A 19,246-nucleotide genomic window follows, 5' to 3' on the forward strand; every position below is an offset into this window, starting at 1 on the left:
ATTTAAAGCTGTCACAGTGATTGGAGAGAAGAATTTGTCAGCAGTGGTGTAATTTTCATTGATATATGTTCCAGCAAGTGTCAGTTTGTTTTCTTCAACTCCTGCTGACGGCTTGAACTGGCATTAAAAAATATTTATTCAAACTTAAAACCTTGTAAGTTACAGTATGATACAACTTATTAACCTGTGCAGTATTGTCTTTACAACCCATTCAGGTTTGCTTGAATGGATCTGAAGCAGACACCATTTAAGATGGGTGCTGTATAATACAACTCCTATATATGTGGGTCCAGAAAATAAAACTGAGCCTATGTCTTTTAAAAAAAAACATGTTAAGCAGCTTACCCCAGTGGGGATCTTACCAGACATCTCCCCATTTGGTCACTTCTGAGGGAACTCCAATCCTGAGGGAACAGTTAGTAATTGGGAATTGAGTGTTTATAAAATGGGGATAGAAGGTGTAACTGGTGGATCCTGGCCATCCCTCTGTGAGGAGACTTTTGCTTTGCTACAGGGATGGGGGTCTTATTTTATCCCTGCAATCTGAAGCTGCTTCCTTTTCTTAAGTCTTTTATTTTGCTTTTGTAAAGTATTACAAATTCTGGACATGTTTGTAAAGTAATTGCTCAAGATTTGTATAAAATGTTGTTTACAGATCTTTTAATAAACAAAAAATTCCGTGGATCTCTTGGGAGAATCTTTTTTTTTTTTGTCTTTTGTCTTTTTTTTTTTTTTTTTTTTTTTTTTTGCTGTTGTTGTTGCTATTTCTTGGGCCGCTCCCGCGGCATATGGAGGTTCCCAGGCTAGGGGTTGAATCAGAGCTGTAGCCACCGGCCTACGCCAGAGCCACAGCAACGCGGGATCAGAGCCGCGTCTGCAACCTACACCACAGCTCACGGCAACGCCGGATCGTTAACCCACTAAGCAAGGGCAGGGACTGAAACTGCAACCTCATGGTTCCTAGTCGGATCCGTTAACCACTGCGCCATGACGGGAACTCCTCTTGGGAGAATCTTAAATGGCTTAAGTTGTAGATTTTTTACTTCAGTTAAATCTATATAGCTAGCACACTTAATTAATGGTAGGTTAATTAACCTAAGATAATCCTAGGTTCAAGCTTAATAACCGTGGCCGACATTTCCAGGCTCTTGGCAAAGTCTGGGTCGATATTTGCACACCGGACACGGTATAGAGTCCTACCTACCTTATTTAGTCTTCCCCTGCTTAATCAAAGGGAGCTGGAAGCTAGGGACTAGAAATAGGTACTGGCAGTATCACGAGTGTTAGGATGCAATGAGAAAGATTGTCCTGTTACCAGAAGCCCTAAAAGCAAAATGACTGGATTTTATACACGCCCTGAAGGCAAAAATCAGTTTTTTAAAAGATGAGGTTAGTGGGCAGTTACCAATCTCGCCCCGGGGGAAGATCAGGTTCCTTTTGTTAGGCACACTCCAGACTCCAAAGCTTCGCAGTTTTCACTGGAGTCTAACGCCCACTTCTAGAGTCTGCGAAAGAGCTGCACTTATTCGGTGCAAAGATTCTCAAGGGGCGGAGAACAATAGTGCAGATACAGCAAGGAAGTGAAAAGGGAGAGTAGTTTAACCGAAGACTGGAAGGTTAGGGGAATAAAGCCGAGGTGGGAAACCAGGATCCTTCTCTTCGCTAAATCTTGCAGCGAGTTCCCTCAAAAGTTTTATTAAAGGGTTTCCCCTCCCAGATATCAGCGAGCCGGAGGAAACCAAAAGTCCCAACTCTTCCACTTGGCTGCCAATCGGAGGCAAAAAAGCGCAGCCCGTGGGGACAGGAAATTGAAACGTTCCTGCAGACTCAGGAGCCACACAACATGACGTCACGTCCGACCAAAACAAGAAGGCTGGACAATTTCTAGTTAGCACGCCCTCGGAATTAACTGGGCATGCGCCAAAAGCTATTACGCAAGCGACGTGCTTAGGTCAGTGTCGGCGCTGACTATAGACGTGATTACGTAGGTGTCGGACGTCGGCAACGAGATTATGTTAATATCGGGCTCAGGCCTATTTAAGCGAGCCTGAGCCCGCGCAGACTCAGAGAAGTCAGGCGAGCCCAAGAATGGCGGGCACCGGTTTGGTGGCTGGAGAGGTTGTTGTGGACGCGCTGCCGTATTTTGACCAGGGTTATGAAGCGCCTGGTGTGCGGGAAGCGGTAAGTTCCGGTTGTCTGTGTGACTGACTCAGCGCTCGCTGACACTTCGTGCTGGAAGACTGACCTAACAATGTGCTCCTCTTATTCTGGCCTCTGTTCTCTTTCTTAGGCCGCGGCGTTGGTAGAGGAGGAAACTCGCAGGTACCGACCTACCAAGAACTACTTGAGCTACCTGACAGCCCCAGATTATTCCGCTTTTGAAGTGAGTGTGATATTTTGAGTCCACCTTATAAACCAGGATCTTGTGAATCTTTGTTTTGGATTGAGAGCCTTAGCCACACAAAAGTGAATTTCAGATTCCAGCTTTAACTGTTACTTGCCTAGCCACAGCTTACTCATTGGTATAGGTAGTGTCAGTCAATTGAAAATAGCTTCATGGATAAACTGTCTCCCGGGTTCTTATTCTTAGAGCCACAGAAGGACTTTCTAGGGCTTCGCGAACTGATCTAACAATGCAAAAACGAATGTTAACGTTTTTCCGAGGTAGGTTCACTGCGTAAATTCTCAAAGGGATCCTTTTCTCTTTAAGGTCTACTGCAAAACAAGTGATCTAGGGTTTTTTAAATACACAAAAGCCTAGTTACCTAAGCTTCTGAGAACCACTGGAGGGCGGTCTTTGAACCAAAGTTTAAGTATTTTCTGAATCTGTGAGAATGACTGAAGAGACAAACCGTATCTAAGTAATGCACCGTTTAAATATTTAGAAGTGCATCTGTAATACTATTTAGGGTCTAATCAGCTAAATGAAATGTAAAATATTTCTAAATTAATGGATTCTGTTAGGCATTTTAGTATATACATGTTCCGTTTTCCCCCATATCTGGTAACCATTTATTTACAAAAGAAATCTCTTATAAAAAGCAGTATTTCTATTGAAATAACATGAAAAAAATATATCGGTTAAGTTTTAAGTAGGAGAGAGATGTTCCTATGGCATCCTGTTTTCCCATGCTTTTTCTAAATGTCACCCAAATGTAGATGTTACAGTATTAAGAACTATGCACAGGAGTTCTTGTCCTGGCTCACGTGGTTAACGAACCCAACTAGTATCCATGAGGACTTGGGTTCGATCCCTGGCCTTGCTCTGTGGGTTAAGGATCCAGTGTTGCCGTAAGCTGTGATGTAGGTCGCAGAGGCCACTTGAGTCTGCGTTGCTGTGGCATAGGCTGGCAGCTACAGCTCTGTTTCAACCCCTAGCCTGGGAACTTCAGCATGCCAAGGCTGTGGCCCTAAAATGACAAAAAGACAAAAAAAAAAAAAAAGAACTAGGTACAGTAATAATAAGTCCTTCTTAGCCTGATTTCTGAAAATTTCAGATAACTTCATTCAATCACAAACTTTTAAACACTTGAACAGGTTTTCTTTTTCGGTCTCTTAAGTAGAACCTATACTTCTATCTTTATAATTAGTATAGTGATTCTTAATAGTAGGAGCTAATAGTGTACTGAGCTCACTATCTCAGTCCTAAAAGCAGTCCTGTGAATTGTAAACTGTATGTTTTTTATGCCAGTTTTTTGGATAGGAAAATTGCAGCTTACTAACTTCCCCGTGATCTTAACCACTCTTCAAACTGCCTTTGAAGCTGCTCTTTCATTAATTCATTTAACAGCTATTTCTGACATTCTATTTAAGTTATTGGGGAACAGGAGTTTACATTCTAGAGTGTAGAGATGGATCAGAAATTATTAGATTATTGGTAAAGCTACATGGAGAATTAAAGTAATGATGTGATACAGAGTGACTGGGTGACTACTTTAGATAGGATGGTTGAGGAAGGCCTATGTAATCTGAGATGATACTCCATGAGCAGGGATCCTTTTTGTCTTCTTCACTGTATTTTCATCCCTTAGGACAGTGTCTGGCACACAATAGGCACCCAAATATTTGTCAGTTGAATGTATGAAGAGCTCCTAAGGCATTCTGATTTAACGAATGCTTACTGTGTGCCATTCATGCCTGGACTTCTTATATGACAGCCCTGTGAGTGTTGGCTCAGTCTTTGGAGAGAGTTGAGTTAAAATTCCAGATCTCTCACTTATTGGCCATGTGAGTTAGGTAAGGGCTTCTATGTTACGTGGCTCAAGGTTGTGTGTGCTGTATTTTTGTAGTTTCTCTCACCTAATTAGTAGTGTTTACTCTTTATCTGTCACTGTGCATAGCCTTCTAGCTAGAATGCCTTAGTGTCTGCAGGAAACAAAATAACCACATTTTCTTAGAGGTGTGTGCAGCTCAGCAGTATTCCAAAAAAAAAAAAAAAAGCTTTCTCCAACAAGACATACTTAATGCAGAACTTTTAAACAAAGAATGTGGGCTTCTGGAAGTCCTTTTTAGCTTACTCTTTAGTCTAAACGGAATAGAATGTTGACCAAAACATTGGCCTGAAGAGGTAGAGCTTTACCACATTTTTTTTTAGTAGTAAAATTGTTGGAGCAAACAGCAGAACCAGTTCCTTTTGTCCCTTCTTCTAGTCTCCATTCTTTTTTTTCTTTTTAGGTCCCGCACCCACAGCATATGGAAGTTCCTAGGCTAGGGGTCGAATCAGAGCTACAGCTGTCGGCCTACACCACAGCCACAGCAATGCGAGATCCAAGCTACATCTGCGACCTACACCACAGCTTACGGCAACACTGGATCCTTAACCCACTGAGCAAGGCCAGGGATCTACCAGCATCCTCATGGATACTACTCAGGTTCATTACTGCTGAGCCACAATGGGAACTCTCTCTCCATTCTTTACAAAGAGTAAAGTGTAAAAAGAGCAGCAAGGATCAAAAAGGAAGTGTAAATTTAGGCTCATAGCTCTAAAGCAAATTATGTATGTCCAGGCCATCTTCTTTCTCCCCTGCCCCCAGTGAATCCTTAGAGCCGTGGTTCTCAGCACAGCCTTCACTTTACAGACAACTGGTGAGTTTTTTAAAAAAGTTATTATAGTGTCCAGTCTCTGCCTTAGAACAATTTCTCGGAGTAGGGAAGAGGAGCTACATGTGGCTGGTATTAGAATTGTTTGCTCCTGTATGATTCTACATGTGCTGCTGGCACTGAGAACCACTGATCTAGGATTAATCCTTTTCTCTATAGGCTCCTTTACATATGAAGTATGTGTGTGCCTGTGCATTTCTCCAGACTTTAGAAAGCATTGAACCCAGAGAAGACTTGGGAGAAGGGAAGTGCTCCGCTATAGTGGACAGTCATAAAGTAAATACCTAAGTAGCTTAGATCCGTTATTTGATGGTTGTTAATATAAGTTTATTGATATGATTTTGGAAATAATTCTTTCTCTGATTTATATATCAGACTGACATAATGAGAAATGAATTTGAAAGACTGGCTGCTCGACAACCAATTGAATTGCTCAGTATGAAACGGTAAGTTCTATTTCTGCATTCAGATGCCCTCAAATCATAGTTTAATTTTAAATTATCAGTCAAACTATTGTAAACTGTTAAATATGGAAAAAAAATTCTTGTCTGTTTTTTATATATTTACATTTTTCTGTATAAAAGTTATAATAGTGGTTCGTGTAATCACGTGTTAATATTCAGAAATATTCTTTGCACCGTTATTTTAATACAAAAAGTATTTTAAAATACCTAACAGGGAAAGAGTAAATTAAAACACAGTTCACGTTTAAGAGTTCCTAAGGGGGGATTTCCCTGGTGGTCTAGTGGTTAGGACTTGGCACTTTCACTGCTGAGGCCAAGGTTCAATCCCTGGTCTGAGAACTGAGATCCCACATCAAGCTGCTGCAAGCTGTGGCGCCCTCTGGCCCCCCCATCCCCCCAAAAACTCAGAAATTAAAAGTTAGTTTGTAGTAATTCAGTACTGAACAGAGATTTATGAAGAGGTTATGTTGCTGGCTATATTGGCAGTATTGAAGTAGTATGAAGATAAAGACTGAGTTCCAAGTGTAAAAAATTACTGTATCCCTTTACCATTTTTTTTCTCTAGAAGCGTGGATAAGTGGTGGTGAGAGTGGGGTGGATATAGGTATGTTTTACAAAATGATAACTTCATATCCTGCTTTTTTTCCCCTTAAGATATCACAAACATTTTAATGTTTTAGGTATTTAGTAATGTTTAATAGCTATTATAATAATCATTTATATGAATGTACTGCAGCTTATTTAATCAGTTCACATTGAAGTTTGTCAATTGCTTGTTTCTTAGGATAAATAGGTTTCTTATTATTGCAAGGTCTGCAACCTAAGTCTTCTGTAGTTTTCAATGTGTATAGGTCCATGATCCTGTTGGGAGGAGAGAAAAGGTTTGGAAGAATAATGTGATTTTATTTCATTGTTGTTTAATTTCAGATATGAACTTCCGGCCCCTTCCTCAGGTCAGAAAAATGACATTACTGCATGGCAAGAATGTGTAAACAATTCTATGGCTCAGTTGGAGCATCAGGCAGTTCGAATTGAGAATCTGGAACTAATGTCACAGCATGGATGCAATGCCTGGAAAGTATATAATGAGTAAGAAGCTTTTTTTTTTTTTTTTTTTTTAACCCATCCCACCCATAGTCTTGCTAGGGGAAGTAGGATTAAAAATATTATAACTGGACTTTCACTTGGATTATGTCCTAGAACTAGAATTCATACTAAAGGCTACTGCTTTGAGACCCATCTCAACATTTGAAAATACTAAAGGGACCTAAAACTAATGCATTTATTGTATAATATTGCAATAGTGAGTTCTGAGGTCTAGATTTACAAATCACAGCATGGTAGAACGTAGGGGATTGCTTATACAGTCAGCTCTCATTAGTTGCATGTTCTGCTTTATAAAGTGGCCTTGAATACTGAATTAGCAAACAATGAACCAGTTCTCCTGGGAGAAATACATACATATGTAGATATACATGTCTCTCACATAGATTATAATCTTAAATACTTTAAAGCAACTTATCATGGCAGGTTCTATATTTTCTTTATAAAAGAGAGGACAAAGTTGAGAAGTGTTAAGTAATTTACCAGAGTTGGAAATTAAACTCTTTCCTTTGGTCATGTCTGTATGGGACCTGAAACAAGAAGGCGGAGTATCACCTTGTTCCACTCTAGCTAGAAATGTTCATGTCCATGAATGATCACAAAACACTGCAAGTATTGATTTTAGGTTACAGAAAAATTTGACTAAATAGGCAAATTCACAGATACAGAATCTGCAAATAATGAGACCCGACTGTAAGTAGAGAATTAACACCAGCAAAAAAATCCCAAAACAAGCCACTGAGTTCCTATTTCTGTTCCATATAATTAGCTTTAGGTTTTGTTATTTATTTAGGGTTCAGTTCCTATTTGTAAGTCAGTGCTTAGATGATTTCCATGGCCCCTTTGGGCCCTAAAATCCCAAGTCTCTATTAACAGTTTAAGGAGAAAAGGCCATTGAACCTCATGAGTGTGCATAAAACTGTTAAAGAATATGATTCCTAAAACTGTAAAGCAAAATTACAAAATGATAAAAACCTTTTTCCAAATTTTCAGAATTATGTTTAAATTTCTGTGGCCATATAGAGATTTGTGGGCAAAATCCAGCATTTAAGAAGCTACAGAACAATTCACTTTCTACTGTGAATATATTACAAGCAGAATAAAGGGGAAATGGAGCTGGAAGGGTTAAGAAATATAAAAGAGCAGATCATTCCCAAAAATGTTTGTTTTTCACTAAGTGGAAAAATGTCCTCTTTATCCTCAAGAAGCTTTATCTAGTTGAGGAGACAATATATTCTGTGGCAGATAACCACTAGTTCATTTTGGTGATACGGGGGCAACTGCTGCATTGCATGTTGTGGTCCATAAAGTACTGAGATTCAAAGAAGGGACATTTAGATCCCACATAAAAGTGATTTCATACAGTATTTGTCTGACTTATTTCACTAACCTTCATAATCTGTAGAGCCATCCACATCACTGCCTATGGCAGTATTTCATTGTTTTTCCTGGCTAATACTCCACTGTGTGTGTATATGCATACCACATCTTAATCCTGTCACCTGAAAGGCATTTGGGTTGCTTCTATGTCTTGCCTGTTGTAAATAGTGCTGCTATGAACATTGGGGTGCATGCATCTTTTTGAATTTAGAGTTTTCATTTTTTCCAGATAATTGCACAGCAATGAAATTGCTGTATCACACTTTTTTTAGTTTTTTAAGGAACCTCCATACTGTTTTCCAAAGTAGCTGGACCAATTTACATTCCCACCAACAGTGCACAAGCGTTCCAGAAAAGAGTGAGCACATCCCAGGAATGGAGGAGGGCATAGATTTCAGGGTGGGCCTGGAATATTACATTGAAGAGAACATTGCTTTCAACTTGCCTAGAAACCATTTAATAATTTTCCCTTACCTACAAGGTAAGGTCCAGGCTCTTTAACATGGTATTCAAAGCAAAAGGCTATACTTCGGTTGTAGACTTCGACTCCAGCCAAACTAGTCCTGTCTTTGGTAATTATCATAAACCCTGAGCCTTTACTCAGGCATTGCCTCCTTCCGGAATACCTTGAACTCTTCTACCCAGATTCAGCTTATTTAGAGCCCGACTCTGATCTGCTTCCTTGTCTTCCTTGATTGAAATTCTACCTCTGATACTCTCTTCATGTTCTTAGTAACTTTACAAATAATCATGCACGTGTTTTCCATTTAATTATGTAACACTTTATAGTGTTGGCCGTTCTCCTGTGCACCGTGTTTTCTCTCCTCCAAACCTAGTGGATACTTCTCTAGAAATGTACTATGTCTTAACAAAGTAAATTTTCTTTCCTTGTGGAAGGATTTGAGGGTGTCAAATAGGCTAGACAGAGTGCTTTTAGCTTTTAGCAGGACTGCTAACATATGTATGTGTATGAATATATATATATGTATATTTCATTCATTAATAAGAGAATTCTGTACATGAAACTGAGGAGTAAACTTTCAAGGTCAGCTCCCAGTTTTACAAATAAGCAGATTTGGGCCCAGTGATGTCAAGTGACTCAAGGACACATACCTATTTAGGGAAGCGCTGGGACTAGAACCCAAGTCTTCTGACTCCATGGCACAATGTGAGATGTTTCAGGTTCAGAGTACTTGAGGAGGGACCTAGGTACTTAAGAGGGAGGCTGGAAGAAGGGAGACGACAACAAAGTGGGCATTCTGGAAGAGGTAATTCAAAGGAAAGCAAAAAAAAAAAGCAAAGGTTAATGGTTAGAGGTCAGGAAGAGACTACTGAGCTTCATTGTTCTTGGCATGGAATGATGGTCAAAGTCAAGGAAAGTGGGATGAGCTAAAGGAAAGCCTGGAGAGGCACAGCTGTTTGAAGATCAACTCTAGAGAATTGGGGTTAGTTACAGAAAATTTGTCAGTAGAGAGAGGAGAACAGCAGGAAATTTGAGTCACAAAAGCAGAGAAACAATACTAGATCTACAGCAAGAGCATAGTAGTCAGTATGGTTGAAATGGACTCCAAAAGTGATTGTCTGCTGCCTTAAGAGGAAATTGATACAGTATGTGAATTATATCTCAGTGAAGTTGTTATTTAAGAAAAAGAGAACAACAAAAGACCCAGAATCACCAAAGCAATCCTGAGAAACAAAAACCAAGCAGGAGGCATAACTCTCCCAGACTTCAAGAAATACTACAAAGCCACAGTCATCAAAACAGTGTGGTACTGGTATCAAAACAGACAGACAGATCAATGGAACAGAATAGAGAACCCGGAAATAAACCCTGACACCTATGGTCAATTAATCTTTGACAAGGGAAACAAGAACATCAAATGGGAAAAAGAAAGTCTATTCAGCAAGCATTGCTGGGAAACCTGGACAGCTGCATGCAAAGCAATGAAACGAGAACACACCCTCACACCATGCACAAAAATAAACTCAAAATGGCTGAAAGACTTAAATATACGACAGGACACCATCAAACTCCTAGAAGAAAACAGAGGCAAAACACTCTCTGACATCAACATCATGAATATTTTCTCAGGTCAGTCTCCCAAAGCAATCGAAATTAGAGCAAAAATAAACCCATGGGACCTCATCAAACTGAAAAGCTTTTGCACAGCAAAGGAAACCGAAAAGAAAACAAAAAGACAACTTTCAGAATGGGAGAAAATAGTTTCAAATAATGCAACCGACAAGGGCTTAATCTCTAGAATATATAAGCAACTTATACAGCCCAACAGCAAAAAAGCCAATCAATCAATGGAAAAATGGGCAAAAGACCTGAATAGACTGTTCTCCAAAGAAGATATACAGATGGCCAGCAAACACATGAGAAAATGCTCAACATCGTTGATTATGAGAGAAATGCAAATCAAAACTACCATGAGATATCACCTCACACCAGTCAGAATGGCCATCATTAATAAATCCACAAATAACAAGTGCTGGAGGGGCTGTGGAGAAAAGGAAACCCTCCTACACTGTTGGTGGGAATGTAAACTGGTACAGCCACTATGGAAAACAGTTTGGAGCTACCTTAGAAATCTATACATAGAACTTCCATATGACCCCGCGATCCCACTCTTGGGCATCTATCCAGACAAAACTCTACTTAAAAGAGACACATGCACCTGCATGTTCATTGCAGCACTATTCACAATAGCCAAGACATGGAAACAACCCAAATGTCCATCGACAGAGGATTGGATTCGGAAGATGTGGTATATATACACAATGGAATACTACTCAGCCATAAAAAAGAATGACATAATGCCATTTGCAGCAACATGGATGGAACTAGAGACTCTCATACTGCGTGAAATGAGCCAGAAGGATAAAGACAAATACCATATGATATCACTTATAACTGGAATCTAATATCCAGCACAAATGAACATCTCCTCAGAAAAGAAAATCATGGACTTGGAGAAGAGACTTGTGGCTGGCTGATGGGAGGGGGAGGGAGTGGGAGGGATGGGGAGCTTGGGCTTATCAGACACAACTTAGAATAGATTTACAAGGAGATCCTGCTGAATAGCATTGAGAACTTTGTCTAGATACTCATGTTGCAACAGACGAAAGGCTGGGGGGAAAATGTAATGTATACATGTAAAGATAACCTGACCCCCTTGCTGTACAGTGGGAAAATTAAAAAAAAAATAAATAAATAAAATGTAAGGGAATTTCTATAAGAAAAAAAAAAAAAAGAAAAAGAGGACAGTTGAACTCTGCCTTGAATCACTTCTCTAATGATAATAATCTCATGGAATTCTGTTATCACTCAACTTCTCCCCTCTGTACTTAGAGCAGGCTTGGACTAGAATCTGAATCTGCAGCCCTCCACAACAGGTCTCTTCTTAGTTAGCAGTAGACAGGAGAGAAGAATAATGCAATAAATGTAGATAAAAAAGGAATTCACGTTGTGCCTCAGCGGGTTAGGAATCCAACTGGTATCCATGAGGATGCAGGTTCGATCCTTAGCCTGGCTCAGTGGGTTAAGGATCCGTTGTTGCCATGAGCTCTGGCATGAAAAAGATTAAAAGGGGTTTAAATGAGTATTTTCCTTCTTCTTTATAAAAAAAGTAATAACAGTTTAAGGAGTAATGTGAGTACACAAAATCAGAATATCGGTGAACAGCTTGGATCTAAAGTAGAATTCACCTCTGACACTTAGCATTAAATTAACTAGTATTATAGAGTGCCTAACAAGGTGTTTGGCACAGAGAGCTCAATAGATATTAACTATTTTTAGCAGAAAAACTTGACTTTGTATCAACTAGATAGTTCGGTTTTAGCTGGTGGTATTTGATTTTAATGTACATTAATCTGATTTCCTTTTTCTTTTCCTTAGAAATCTAGTTCATATGATTGAACATGCACAGAAAGAACTCCAGAAATTAAGGTAAATTGTTAGGTGAATCCTTAATAAATAGAGTGGGAAGAAGGAACAATGGGTTGTTGTCATATGAGAGTAGACAATTGATGATCCAGTGTTTAGTGTCGAGTTTGCCTCACCTGAATGGAGGAGCAAAAGACCTGGTGTCTGAAAGCATCTCTACCAAGTCATTTGCTATCTGCAAGTCTGCAGTTGTTGAAAGGTCCCCTTTGGAAGGGGAAAAAGTTGTAGAATAATGTGTATAACCTGATTTATGTCAAAATGAAAGCCCTGATCTCTATATGTACATGTACATACAGGAAAAAATCTGAAGGAACACTCACCAAAAACTGAACAGAAGTTATCAGGGAGAAGGAGAAACACATGGGAGGAGGGACTTTCAATTTTTAATTTGTACATGTGTGTATATGTATGTATTTTCCACTGTGAGCATGTTTTATGAAATTTGTAATTGAAAAATAATTAGAAGAAAGTTACTTCCTAGAATTAGTCCATAACTTTATGTATCTGTTCTTCTCAGTGATTAAAGATGTATTAATTATAGATTTTTCTGCTGATTTTGGTCTTATGTTAAAATGTAGGTGGGTTATATAAATTTTTTTTTTTCAGAAAACATATTCAAGATTTAAATTGGCAGCGAAAGAACATGCAGCTCACAGCTGGATCTAAATTAAGAGAAATGGAGTCAACGTGAGTATTTACAATTCCATCATCTTTTAAATTGCTTAGTACATTTTAACATCAAGATTCAGTGATACGATTGGAGTTCCCTTCCCTTCATGGCTCAGTGGTTAATAAACCTGATTAGGATGCATGAGGATGCAGGTTTGACCCCTGGCCTCGATCAGTGGCTTAAGGATCCAGTGTTGCCATGAGCTGTGGTATAGGTCACAGGCATGGTTTGGATCCCATGTTGCTGTGGCTGTGGTGTAGGCCGGCAGCTGTAGCTCTCATTCAACCCCTAGCCTGGGAGCCTCCATATTCCGAGGGTGTGGCCCTAAAGAGCAAAAAAAAAAAAAAGAACAAAAAAAAAATAAAAATTCAACAATATAATGAAAACAGTATTCAAATGGGGTCCCAAAAGTGCCTTAAAAATGCTGTTTTCTAAATCCCACTCTTCATTGCCTCTGCCTCTTCGTGAAGTCTGGGCTTGGAAGGAAATGAGAGTTATAAACAAAAACTGAATCACTTCTAATTGATTCTGGTCTTAAGCACCCTGTTATCCATTCAGTAATTCTGCTCTGAATAGGATTCTATGTATATTCTCCTTTTAAAAGAAAAAAAGTTTACTTTTTGATTCTTGCAGGAGGGAGATAATTTCTTGATAGTTTGTAAACTTTTTGTTTTGAGATAAGTGTAAGTTCACATGCAATTTTAAGAAATAAAAGAGATCCTGTACACCCTTTACTCACTTTCTCCCTTAATTGTTTTTGAAAATGTAAAGCTAGAAGTAAAAGTGAGTTTAATGATCCCAGCTGAAAATGTATATACTATAAAAATCTTCTAAGAGGAATTCCTGGAGTTCCTGCTGTGGTGCAACAGGACCTGCAGCATCTCTGCAGCACCTGAACATAGGTTCCATCCCCATCGCAGCACAGTGGGTTAAAGGATCCAGCTGCAGCATCAGCCACAACTGTGGCTCGAAGCTGATCCCTTGTCAGGGAACTCCATATGCTGTCTGGCAAAAAAAAGAAGAAAGAATTCCTTTGGCGCTGGGGGTTAAGGATCCAACATTTTCACTACTGTGGCTCAGGCTGTATCTGTGGGGAGGGTTCAGTCTCTGGCCCCAGAACTTCCCCATGCTGTGGGCATGACCCCCCCCCAAAAAAAATCTTATAAGAGAGATTAAGTAATTTCCCCCCTTTTCTTCTTTTTTAGTTGGGTATCCCTGGTCAGTAAGAATTACGAGATTGAAAGGACTATTGTACAATTAGAAAATGAACTCTTTCAAATGAAGCAGCAACATGGAGAGGCAAACAAAGAAAACATACGGCAAGACTTCTGAAAAAGATTAATTTGGCGGGTAGGAAGGAAGGCTTTCACAGAAGATCAGGCATCTGAGCTATGAGGAACAATAACATCCTATGAAAATCATCCAGGTTAAATGTGGAAACCATATAATGTGGACTGTTATATGTTATTTGTACATTTAAGCAAAATAAAAAATTTCAAAATGGTGGTGTTTTTGTTTTTGCTATTAAAGAAAAAATCTTTAGGTCTCCAAGTAAGTATGACCTTAGAATAATGGTTATATAATTAATTTTGAGCCACTAGGACCATATTTTTTGTACCCAAGAGATCTTTATTGAAAGTTTTTTGGAGTTCCTGTTGTGGCGCAGTGGTTAACAAATCCAACCAGGAACCATGAGGTTGCGGGTTCAATCCCTGGCCTTGCTCAGTGGGTTAAGGATCCAGTGTTGCTGTGAGCTGTGGTGTAGGTCGCAGATGCGGCTCAGAATCCCGTGTTGCTGTGGCTCTGGCGTAGGCTGGCAGCTACAGCTCCGATTAGACCCCTAGCCTGGGAACCTCCATGTGCTGCGGGAACGGCTCAAGAAAAGACAAAAAAAGTTTTTTCAACCTGTACGAGAAGTTGGAAACCTTTGGTTTATAAGTGTTTGAAATAAAGAGGTGGTTCTAAACAAATTCTTGATTACCAAACAGTAAGAAATACAGTGGCTTCATATATCACCTATGATCACCACAGGTAACAGTTACATTAAGCTTAGTATGTGCTTAGCACTCTTCTAGGCACTTTGGGTAGATGAACCAAATTTACATGAATTTTAAAAATAATTTTTTTTTATCTTTTTAGGGCCGCATCAGTGGCATATGGAGGTTCCCAAGCTAAGGGTTGAATTGGATCTGTAGCTGCTGGCCTTCACCACACACAGCCACAGCAATGTAGGATCCAAGCCGGGTCTGTGACTTATATACCACAGCTCACGACCACACCAGATCCTTAACCCACTGAGAAACACCAGGGTTGAACCTGCATTCTCATGGATCCTAGATTCGCTTCTGCTGAGCCACGATGGGAGCTCCAAAAAAAATTGATCCTCACAAAAAATTTGTTCCCATACATTTAACAGGTACTGATTAACTAATCTGCCAAAGTTTGTTAAGCTAGAGAGGATCATCCAGGTTTTTTGTGGAGTTTTTTTGCTGTTGTTGCAGTTATTCCTTTTTAGGGCCACAACTGTGGCATGTGGAAATTCCCAGGTTAGGGATTGAATTGGAGCTGCAGCTGCTGGCCTTTGCCACAGACACAGCAATGTGGGATCGAGCTGCATCTGCCACCTACACCACACGGCAATGCTGTATCCTTAACCCACTGAGTAAGGCCAGGAATCAAACCTGCATCCCATGGATACTGGTTGGGTTTGTTACCACTGAGCCACAATGGGAGCTCCATTATTTGCTTTTTAGGGCCACACACCCATGATATTTGGAAGTTCCCAGTCTAGGGGTCAAATCAGAGCTGCAGCTGTTGGCCTCTGCCACAGCAACAGCAACACAAAGCCAGTGATGGAACCCACATCCTCATGGATACTAGTTGGGTTCATTTCCACTGTGTCACAATGGAAACTCCCCATCATCCAGGTTTTGAACCCACTAATCTAGTGCCATGATTGTGTTCTTAACCATCTATATTTTAAGGGATTAAAATATTAAAAATTACTGCCTAATTCAAAAAAAATACCTACAACATATCTAAGGATTAGTAATCTTTAAGGACAGAGACCTTTTATAAATCACTGAGAGGTGGACTCCCACCAGAAAAAAATTAAAAGATGTTTAGCATTAGTAATGCAAATGAAATCTAGAACTTTTAAAACCCATTATGTTGATGATAGTGCCTTTTTTTTGAAGTATAATTGAAAATAAGGCTCAGTGCTTTTTTCCCCCCACCAGCTGTATGTTGAAGTAGAGTTGATTTACAGTGTGTTAGTTTCAGGTGTATAGTACAGTAATTCAGTTACATGTATACTTTTTCAGATACTTTCCCTTTAGAGGTTCTAAAGGGAATATAGTTCTCTGCTATACAGTAGGTCCTTGTTGATTACTATGTATATAGCAGTTAATCTGCTCCTACTAATTTGTCTCTTCTCCCACTTGCCCTGTTGGCAACCCTACATTTGTTTTCAATGTGAGTCTCTGTTTTGAACATAGGTTCTTTTCTCTTTGTGTGTGTATGTTTACATATATGTATGTATATACACACACATAAGTACACACATACTTTTTTAGATTCATGTATAAGTGACGATATTTGTCTTTCTCTGACTTCACTTAGTGTAATAATCTCTTGGTCCGTCCATGTTGCTCCGAATGATATTAGATAATTCTTTTTTTTTTTTTTTTGGCTTTTGTCTTATTGCTATTTCTTTGGGCCGCTCCTGCGGCATATGGAGATTCCCAGGCTAGGGGTCAAATCGGAGCTGTAGCCACTGGCCTACGCCAGAGCCACAGCAACACGGGATCCGAGCCGCGTCTGCAACCTACACCACAGCTCACGGCAACGCCAGATCGTCAACCCACTGAGCAAGGGCAGGGACTGAACCCGCAACCTCATGGTTCCTAGTCGGATTCGTTAACCACTGCACCACGACAGGAACTCCAGATAATTCATTCTTACGGCTGAATAATATTCTGATGCATCTTTATCCATTCATCTGTTATTTTTAAGTTTTTTAAGGAGCGTCCATCCTGTTCTCCCAGTGACTATACCAAATTACATTCCCACCAACTGTGTGGGAGGATTCCTCTTTTCTGCATAACCTCTCTAGCATTTATTATTTGTAGACTTTTTTTTTTTTTTGCCATACCTATGACATGAAGACGTTCCCAGGCCTGCGATCAAACCTGAACCACATCAGTGACAAGGCAGAATCCTTAACCACTCGGCCTCCAGGGAACTCCTCTTGTAAATTTTTGATGATGGCCATTCTGACAGATGTGAAATGATACCTCACTGTGGTTTTGATTTGCATTTCTCTAATAAGTAACAATGTTGAGCATTTTTTTATATGCCTGTTCACCACCTGTATGTCTTTGGAGAAATGTCTATTATTTCATTTTCTTTTATTTAGTTTTGGGTTTTAGGGCCACACCCACAGCATATGGAAGTTCCCAGGCTAGGGGTCCAATCCGAGCTACAGCTGCTGGCCTACCCCACAGCCACAGCAGCATGGGATCTGAGCCGCATCTGCGACATACACCACAGCTCATGGCACTGCCAGATTCTTGACCCACTGAGCAAGGCCAGGGATTGAACCCACATTGTCATGGATACTCATCAGATTCATTTCTGCTGCACCACAATGGGAACTCTGAGAAATACCTGTTTAGATGTGCCTTTTTTTTTTTTTTCTTTTTAGAGCTGCACCTGAGGCATATGGAAGTTCCTAGGCTAGGGGTTGAATCAGAGCTGCAGCTGCAGGCCTACTCCACAGCCACAGCAATACTGGATCAGAGCTGTGTCTGCGACCTATACCACAACTCGTGGCAATGCTGGATCTTTAATCCGCTGAGTCAAGGGATAGGACCCACATTCTCATGGATACTAGTCGGGTTCATTTCTGCTGAGCCACAAAGGGAACTCCAGATTTGCCCATTTTTTGATTGGGTTGTTGGTTTCTTTGATATTGAGCTGTACGAGTTTGCTGGAACTGGCAAATCTTTAGCCTCAGTTAGAGGCTCATTGGTCTTGAGCTGTTGACTGCTCAATTGCAGAGGACAATAAATTAGAGAAATGTATGAACTACTTACAAAATGTAGTCAAAAAAGTTATAGGGATGGAGTTCCCATTGTGGTGCAGTAGGTTAAGAGCCCAACTAGTATATATGAGGACTCAGGTTTAATACCTGGCCTCACTCAGTGGGTTAAGGATCCGGCCTTACCCTGAGCCGCAGCATAGGTCATACCATCCAGCCGCACCTGGGACAGGTATATGTGAATGCATTTTTTTTTTTCTTTTTCAGCTGCACTTGGGACATGTAGAAGTTCCCAGGCCAGGGACTCAGAGTAGCAACCTGAGCTGCTGTGGTGACAAAACCAGAGCCTTAACCCTCTGAGCCACAAGAAAATGCCATGAAGGCATTTTAAATAGTATAATTTACATCAGGTTCCCAAAAGGTCTGTATACAAGAAAGATCTGGTAGGAGTTCCCGTTGTGGCTCAGTGGTTAATGAATCTGACTAAGAACCATGAGGTTGCGGGGTCAGTCCCTGGCCTCACTCAGCGGGTTAAAAATCTGGCATTGCCGTGAGCTGTGGTATAGGTTGCAGATGTGGCTCAGATCCCGAGTTGCTGTGGCTGTGATGTAGGCTGGCGGCTTCAGCTCCGATTCAACCCCTAGCCTGGGAACCTCCATATGCCGCAGGAGCGGCCCTAGAAAAGGCAAAAAGACAAAAAAAAAAAAAAGAGAAAGATCTGGTAGACATGACTGTTCTGTGACATCAAGTTCCATCTTCCTCTGTCTCTTTGCCATCTCCCCAACCCCCTCGTGATTACATTGAGCCACCCAGATAATCCAGGATAATCTCCCCATCTCAAGGACCTTAACTTAATCACATCTGCAAAATCCCTTTTGCCAAGGAAAGGAACATGTTTACAGGTGCCAGGTATTAGGACCCGACATCTTTGGGGGCCATTATTCAGGGTACCGTAAATATCTACATGTGAGTGAATGTGCAAGGTAACACAAGAACTGAGAGGTAAGCACTTAGCTGTGTAAAGAGAAGGTGTCTTAGTTCATGTGAGGTGCTGTAACAAAAATACCACAGACTGGATTAAACAACAGGCATTGATTTCTTACAGTTCAAGAGGCGGGAAATCCAGGATCGAGATGTCAGCAGATTTGTGTCTGGTGATAGCCTATTTCCTGGTTCAGGGCAGGCTTCTCTGTCCTCATATGACAGAAGGTGGGAGGGAGCTTTTTGGGGGTCTCCTTTATAAAGACCTTAATCCCATTCATGAGGCTCCATCCTCATGACTTAATCACTTCCTAAAGGCTCCACCTCCAAATACCAGCACACTGGGGATTAGGTTTCAACATGTGAATTTGGCAGAAGGCACAAATATTCAGGCTAGAGCACGAGGCAATATTTCAAAGGTTGAATGAAGGTGGGAGAGGACAGAGGATGTGAACTGCTAGCTTTAAAGATGATAGAAAGGGATCATGAGCTAAGGAATGTGAGTAGCTTCTTGAAACTAGAAAAGGAAACAAATTGCCCTAGAATGTTCTCCCAAA

The 19,246-nt window shown here is 40.4% G+C and overlaps 1 protein-coding gene across 2 annotated transcripts; it reads left to right on the top strand.

Moving 5' to 3' along the window:
* The first annotated feature begins 1,973 nt into the window (after positions 1 to 1,973).
* BCAS2 (BCAS2 pre-mRNA processing factor) lies at positions 1,974 to 14,170 on the top strand. Of its 2 annotated transcripts, XM_047784950.1 has the most exons (8): positions 1,974 to 2,181; positions 2,291 to 2,383; positions 5,260 to 5,376; positions 5,476 to 5,546; positions 6,492 to 6,653; positions 11,950 to 12,000; positions 12,604 to 12,684; positions 13,873 to 14,170. In XM_047784950.1, exons 1-8 carry the CDS (start codon positions 2,089 to 2,091, stop codon positions 13,997 to 13,999), a joined length of 795 nt encoding a protein of 264 aa, XP_047640906.1. In that variant the 5' UTR covers positions 1,974 to 2,088; the 3' UTR covers positions 14,000 to 14,170. The 2 variants fall into 2 exon arrangements, with proteins under 2 accessions (XP_047640906.1, XP_047640907.1); XM_047784951.1 differs by lacking the exon at positions 5,260 to 5,376 and having other exon boundaries at positions 1,977 to 2,181.
* Positions 14,171 to 19,246: the final 5,076 nt, after the last annotated feature.

This window comes from Phacochoerus africanus, chromosome 6 (genome assembly GCF_016906955.1).
Source record: "Phacochoerus africanus isolate WHEZ1 chromosome 6, ROS_Pafr_v1, whole genome shotgun sequence".
Classification (NCBI taxonomy): domain Eukaryota; kingdom Metazoa; phylum Chordata; class Mammalia; order Artiodactyla; family Suidae; genus Phacochoerus; species Phacochoerus africanus.

What these genes read in the sequence shown, in the direction of transcription:
- BCAS2 (XM_047784950.1), top strand. Translation starts at nt 2,089, where the DNA reads ATGGCGGGCACCGGTTTGGTGGCTGGAGAGGTTGTTGTGGACGCGCTG. An exon ending in GAATTGCTCAGTATGAAACG is followed by an intron (nt 5,547 to 6,491) that starts GTAAGTTCTATT and finishes GTTTAATTTCAG; the next exon opens with ATATGAACTTCCGGCCCCTT. An exon ending in TTAAGAGAAATGGAGTCAAC is followed by an intron (nt 12,685 to 13,872) that starts GTGAGTATTTAC and finishes CTTCTTTTTTAG; the next exon opens with TTGGGTATCCCTGGTCAGTA.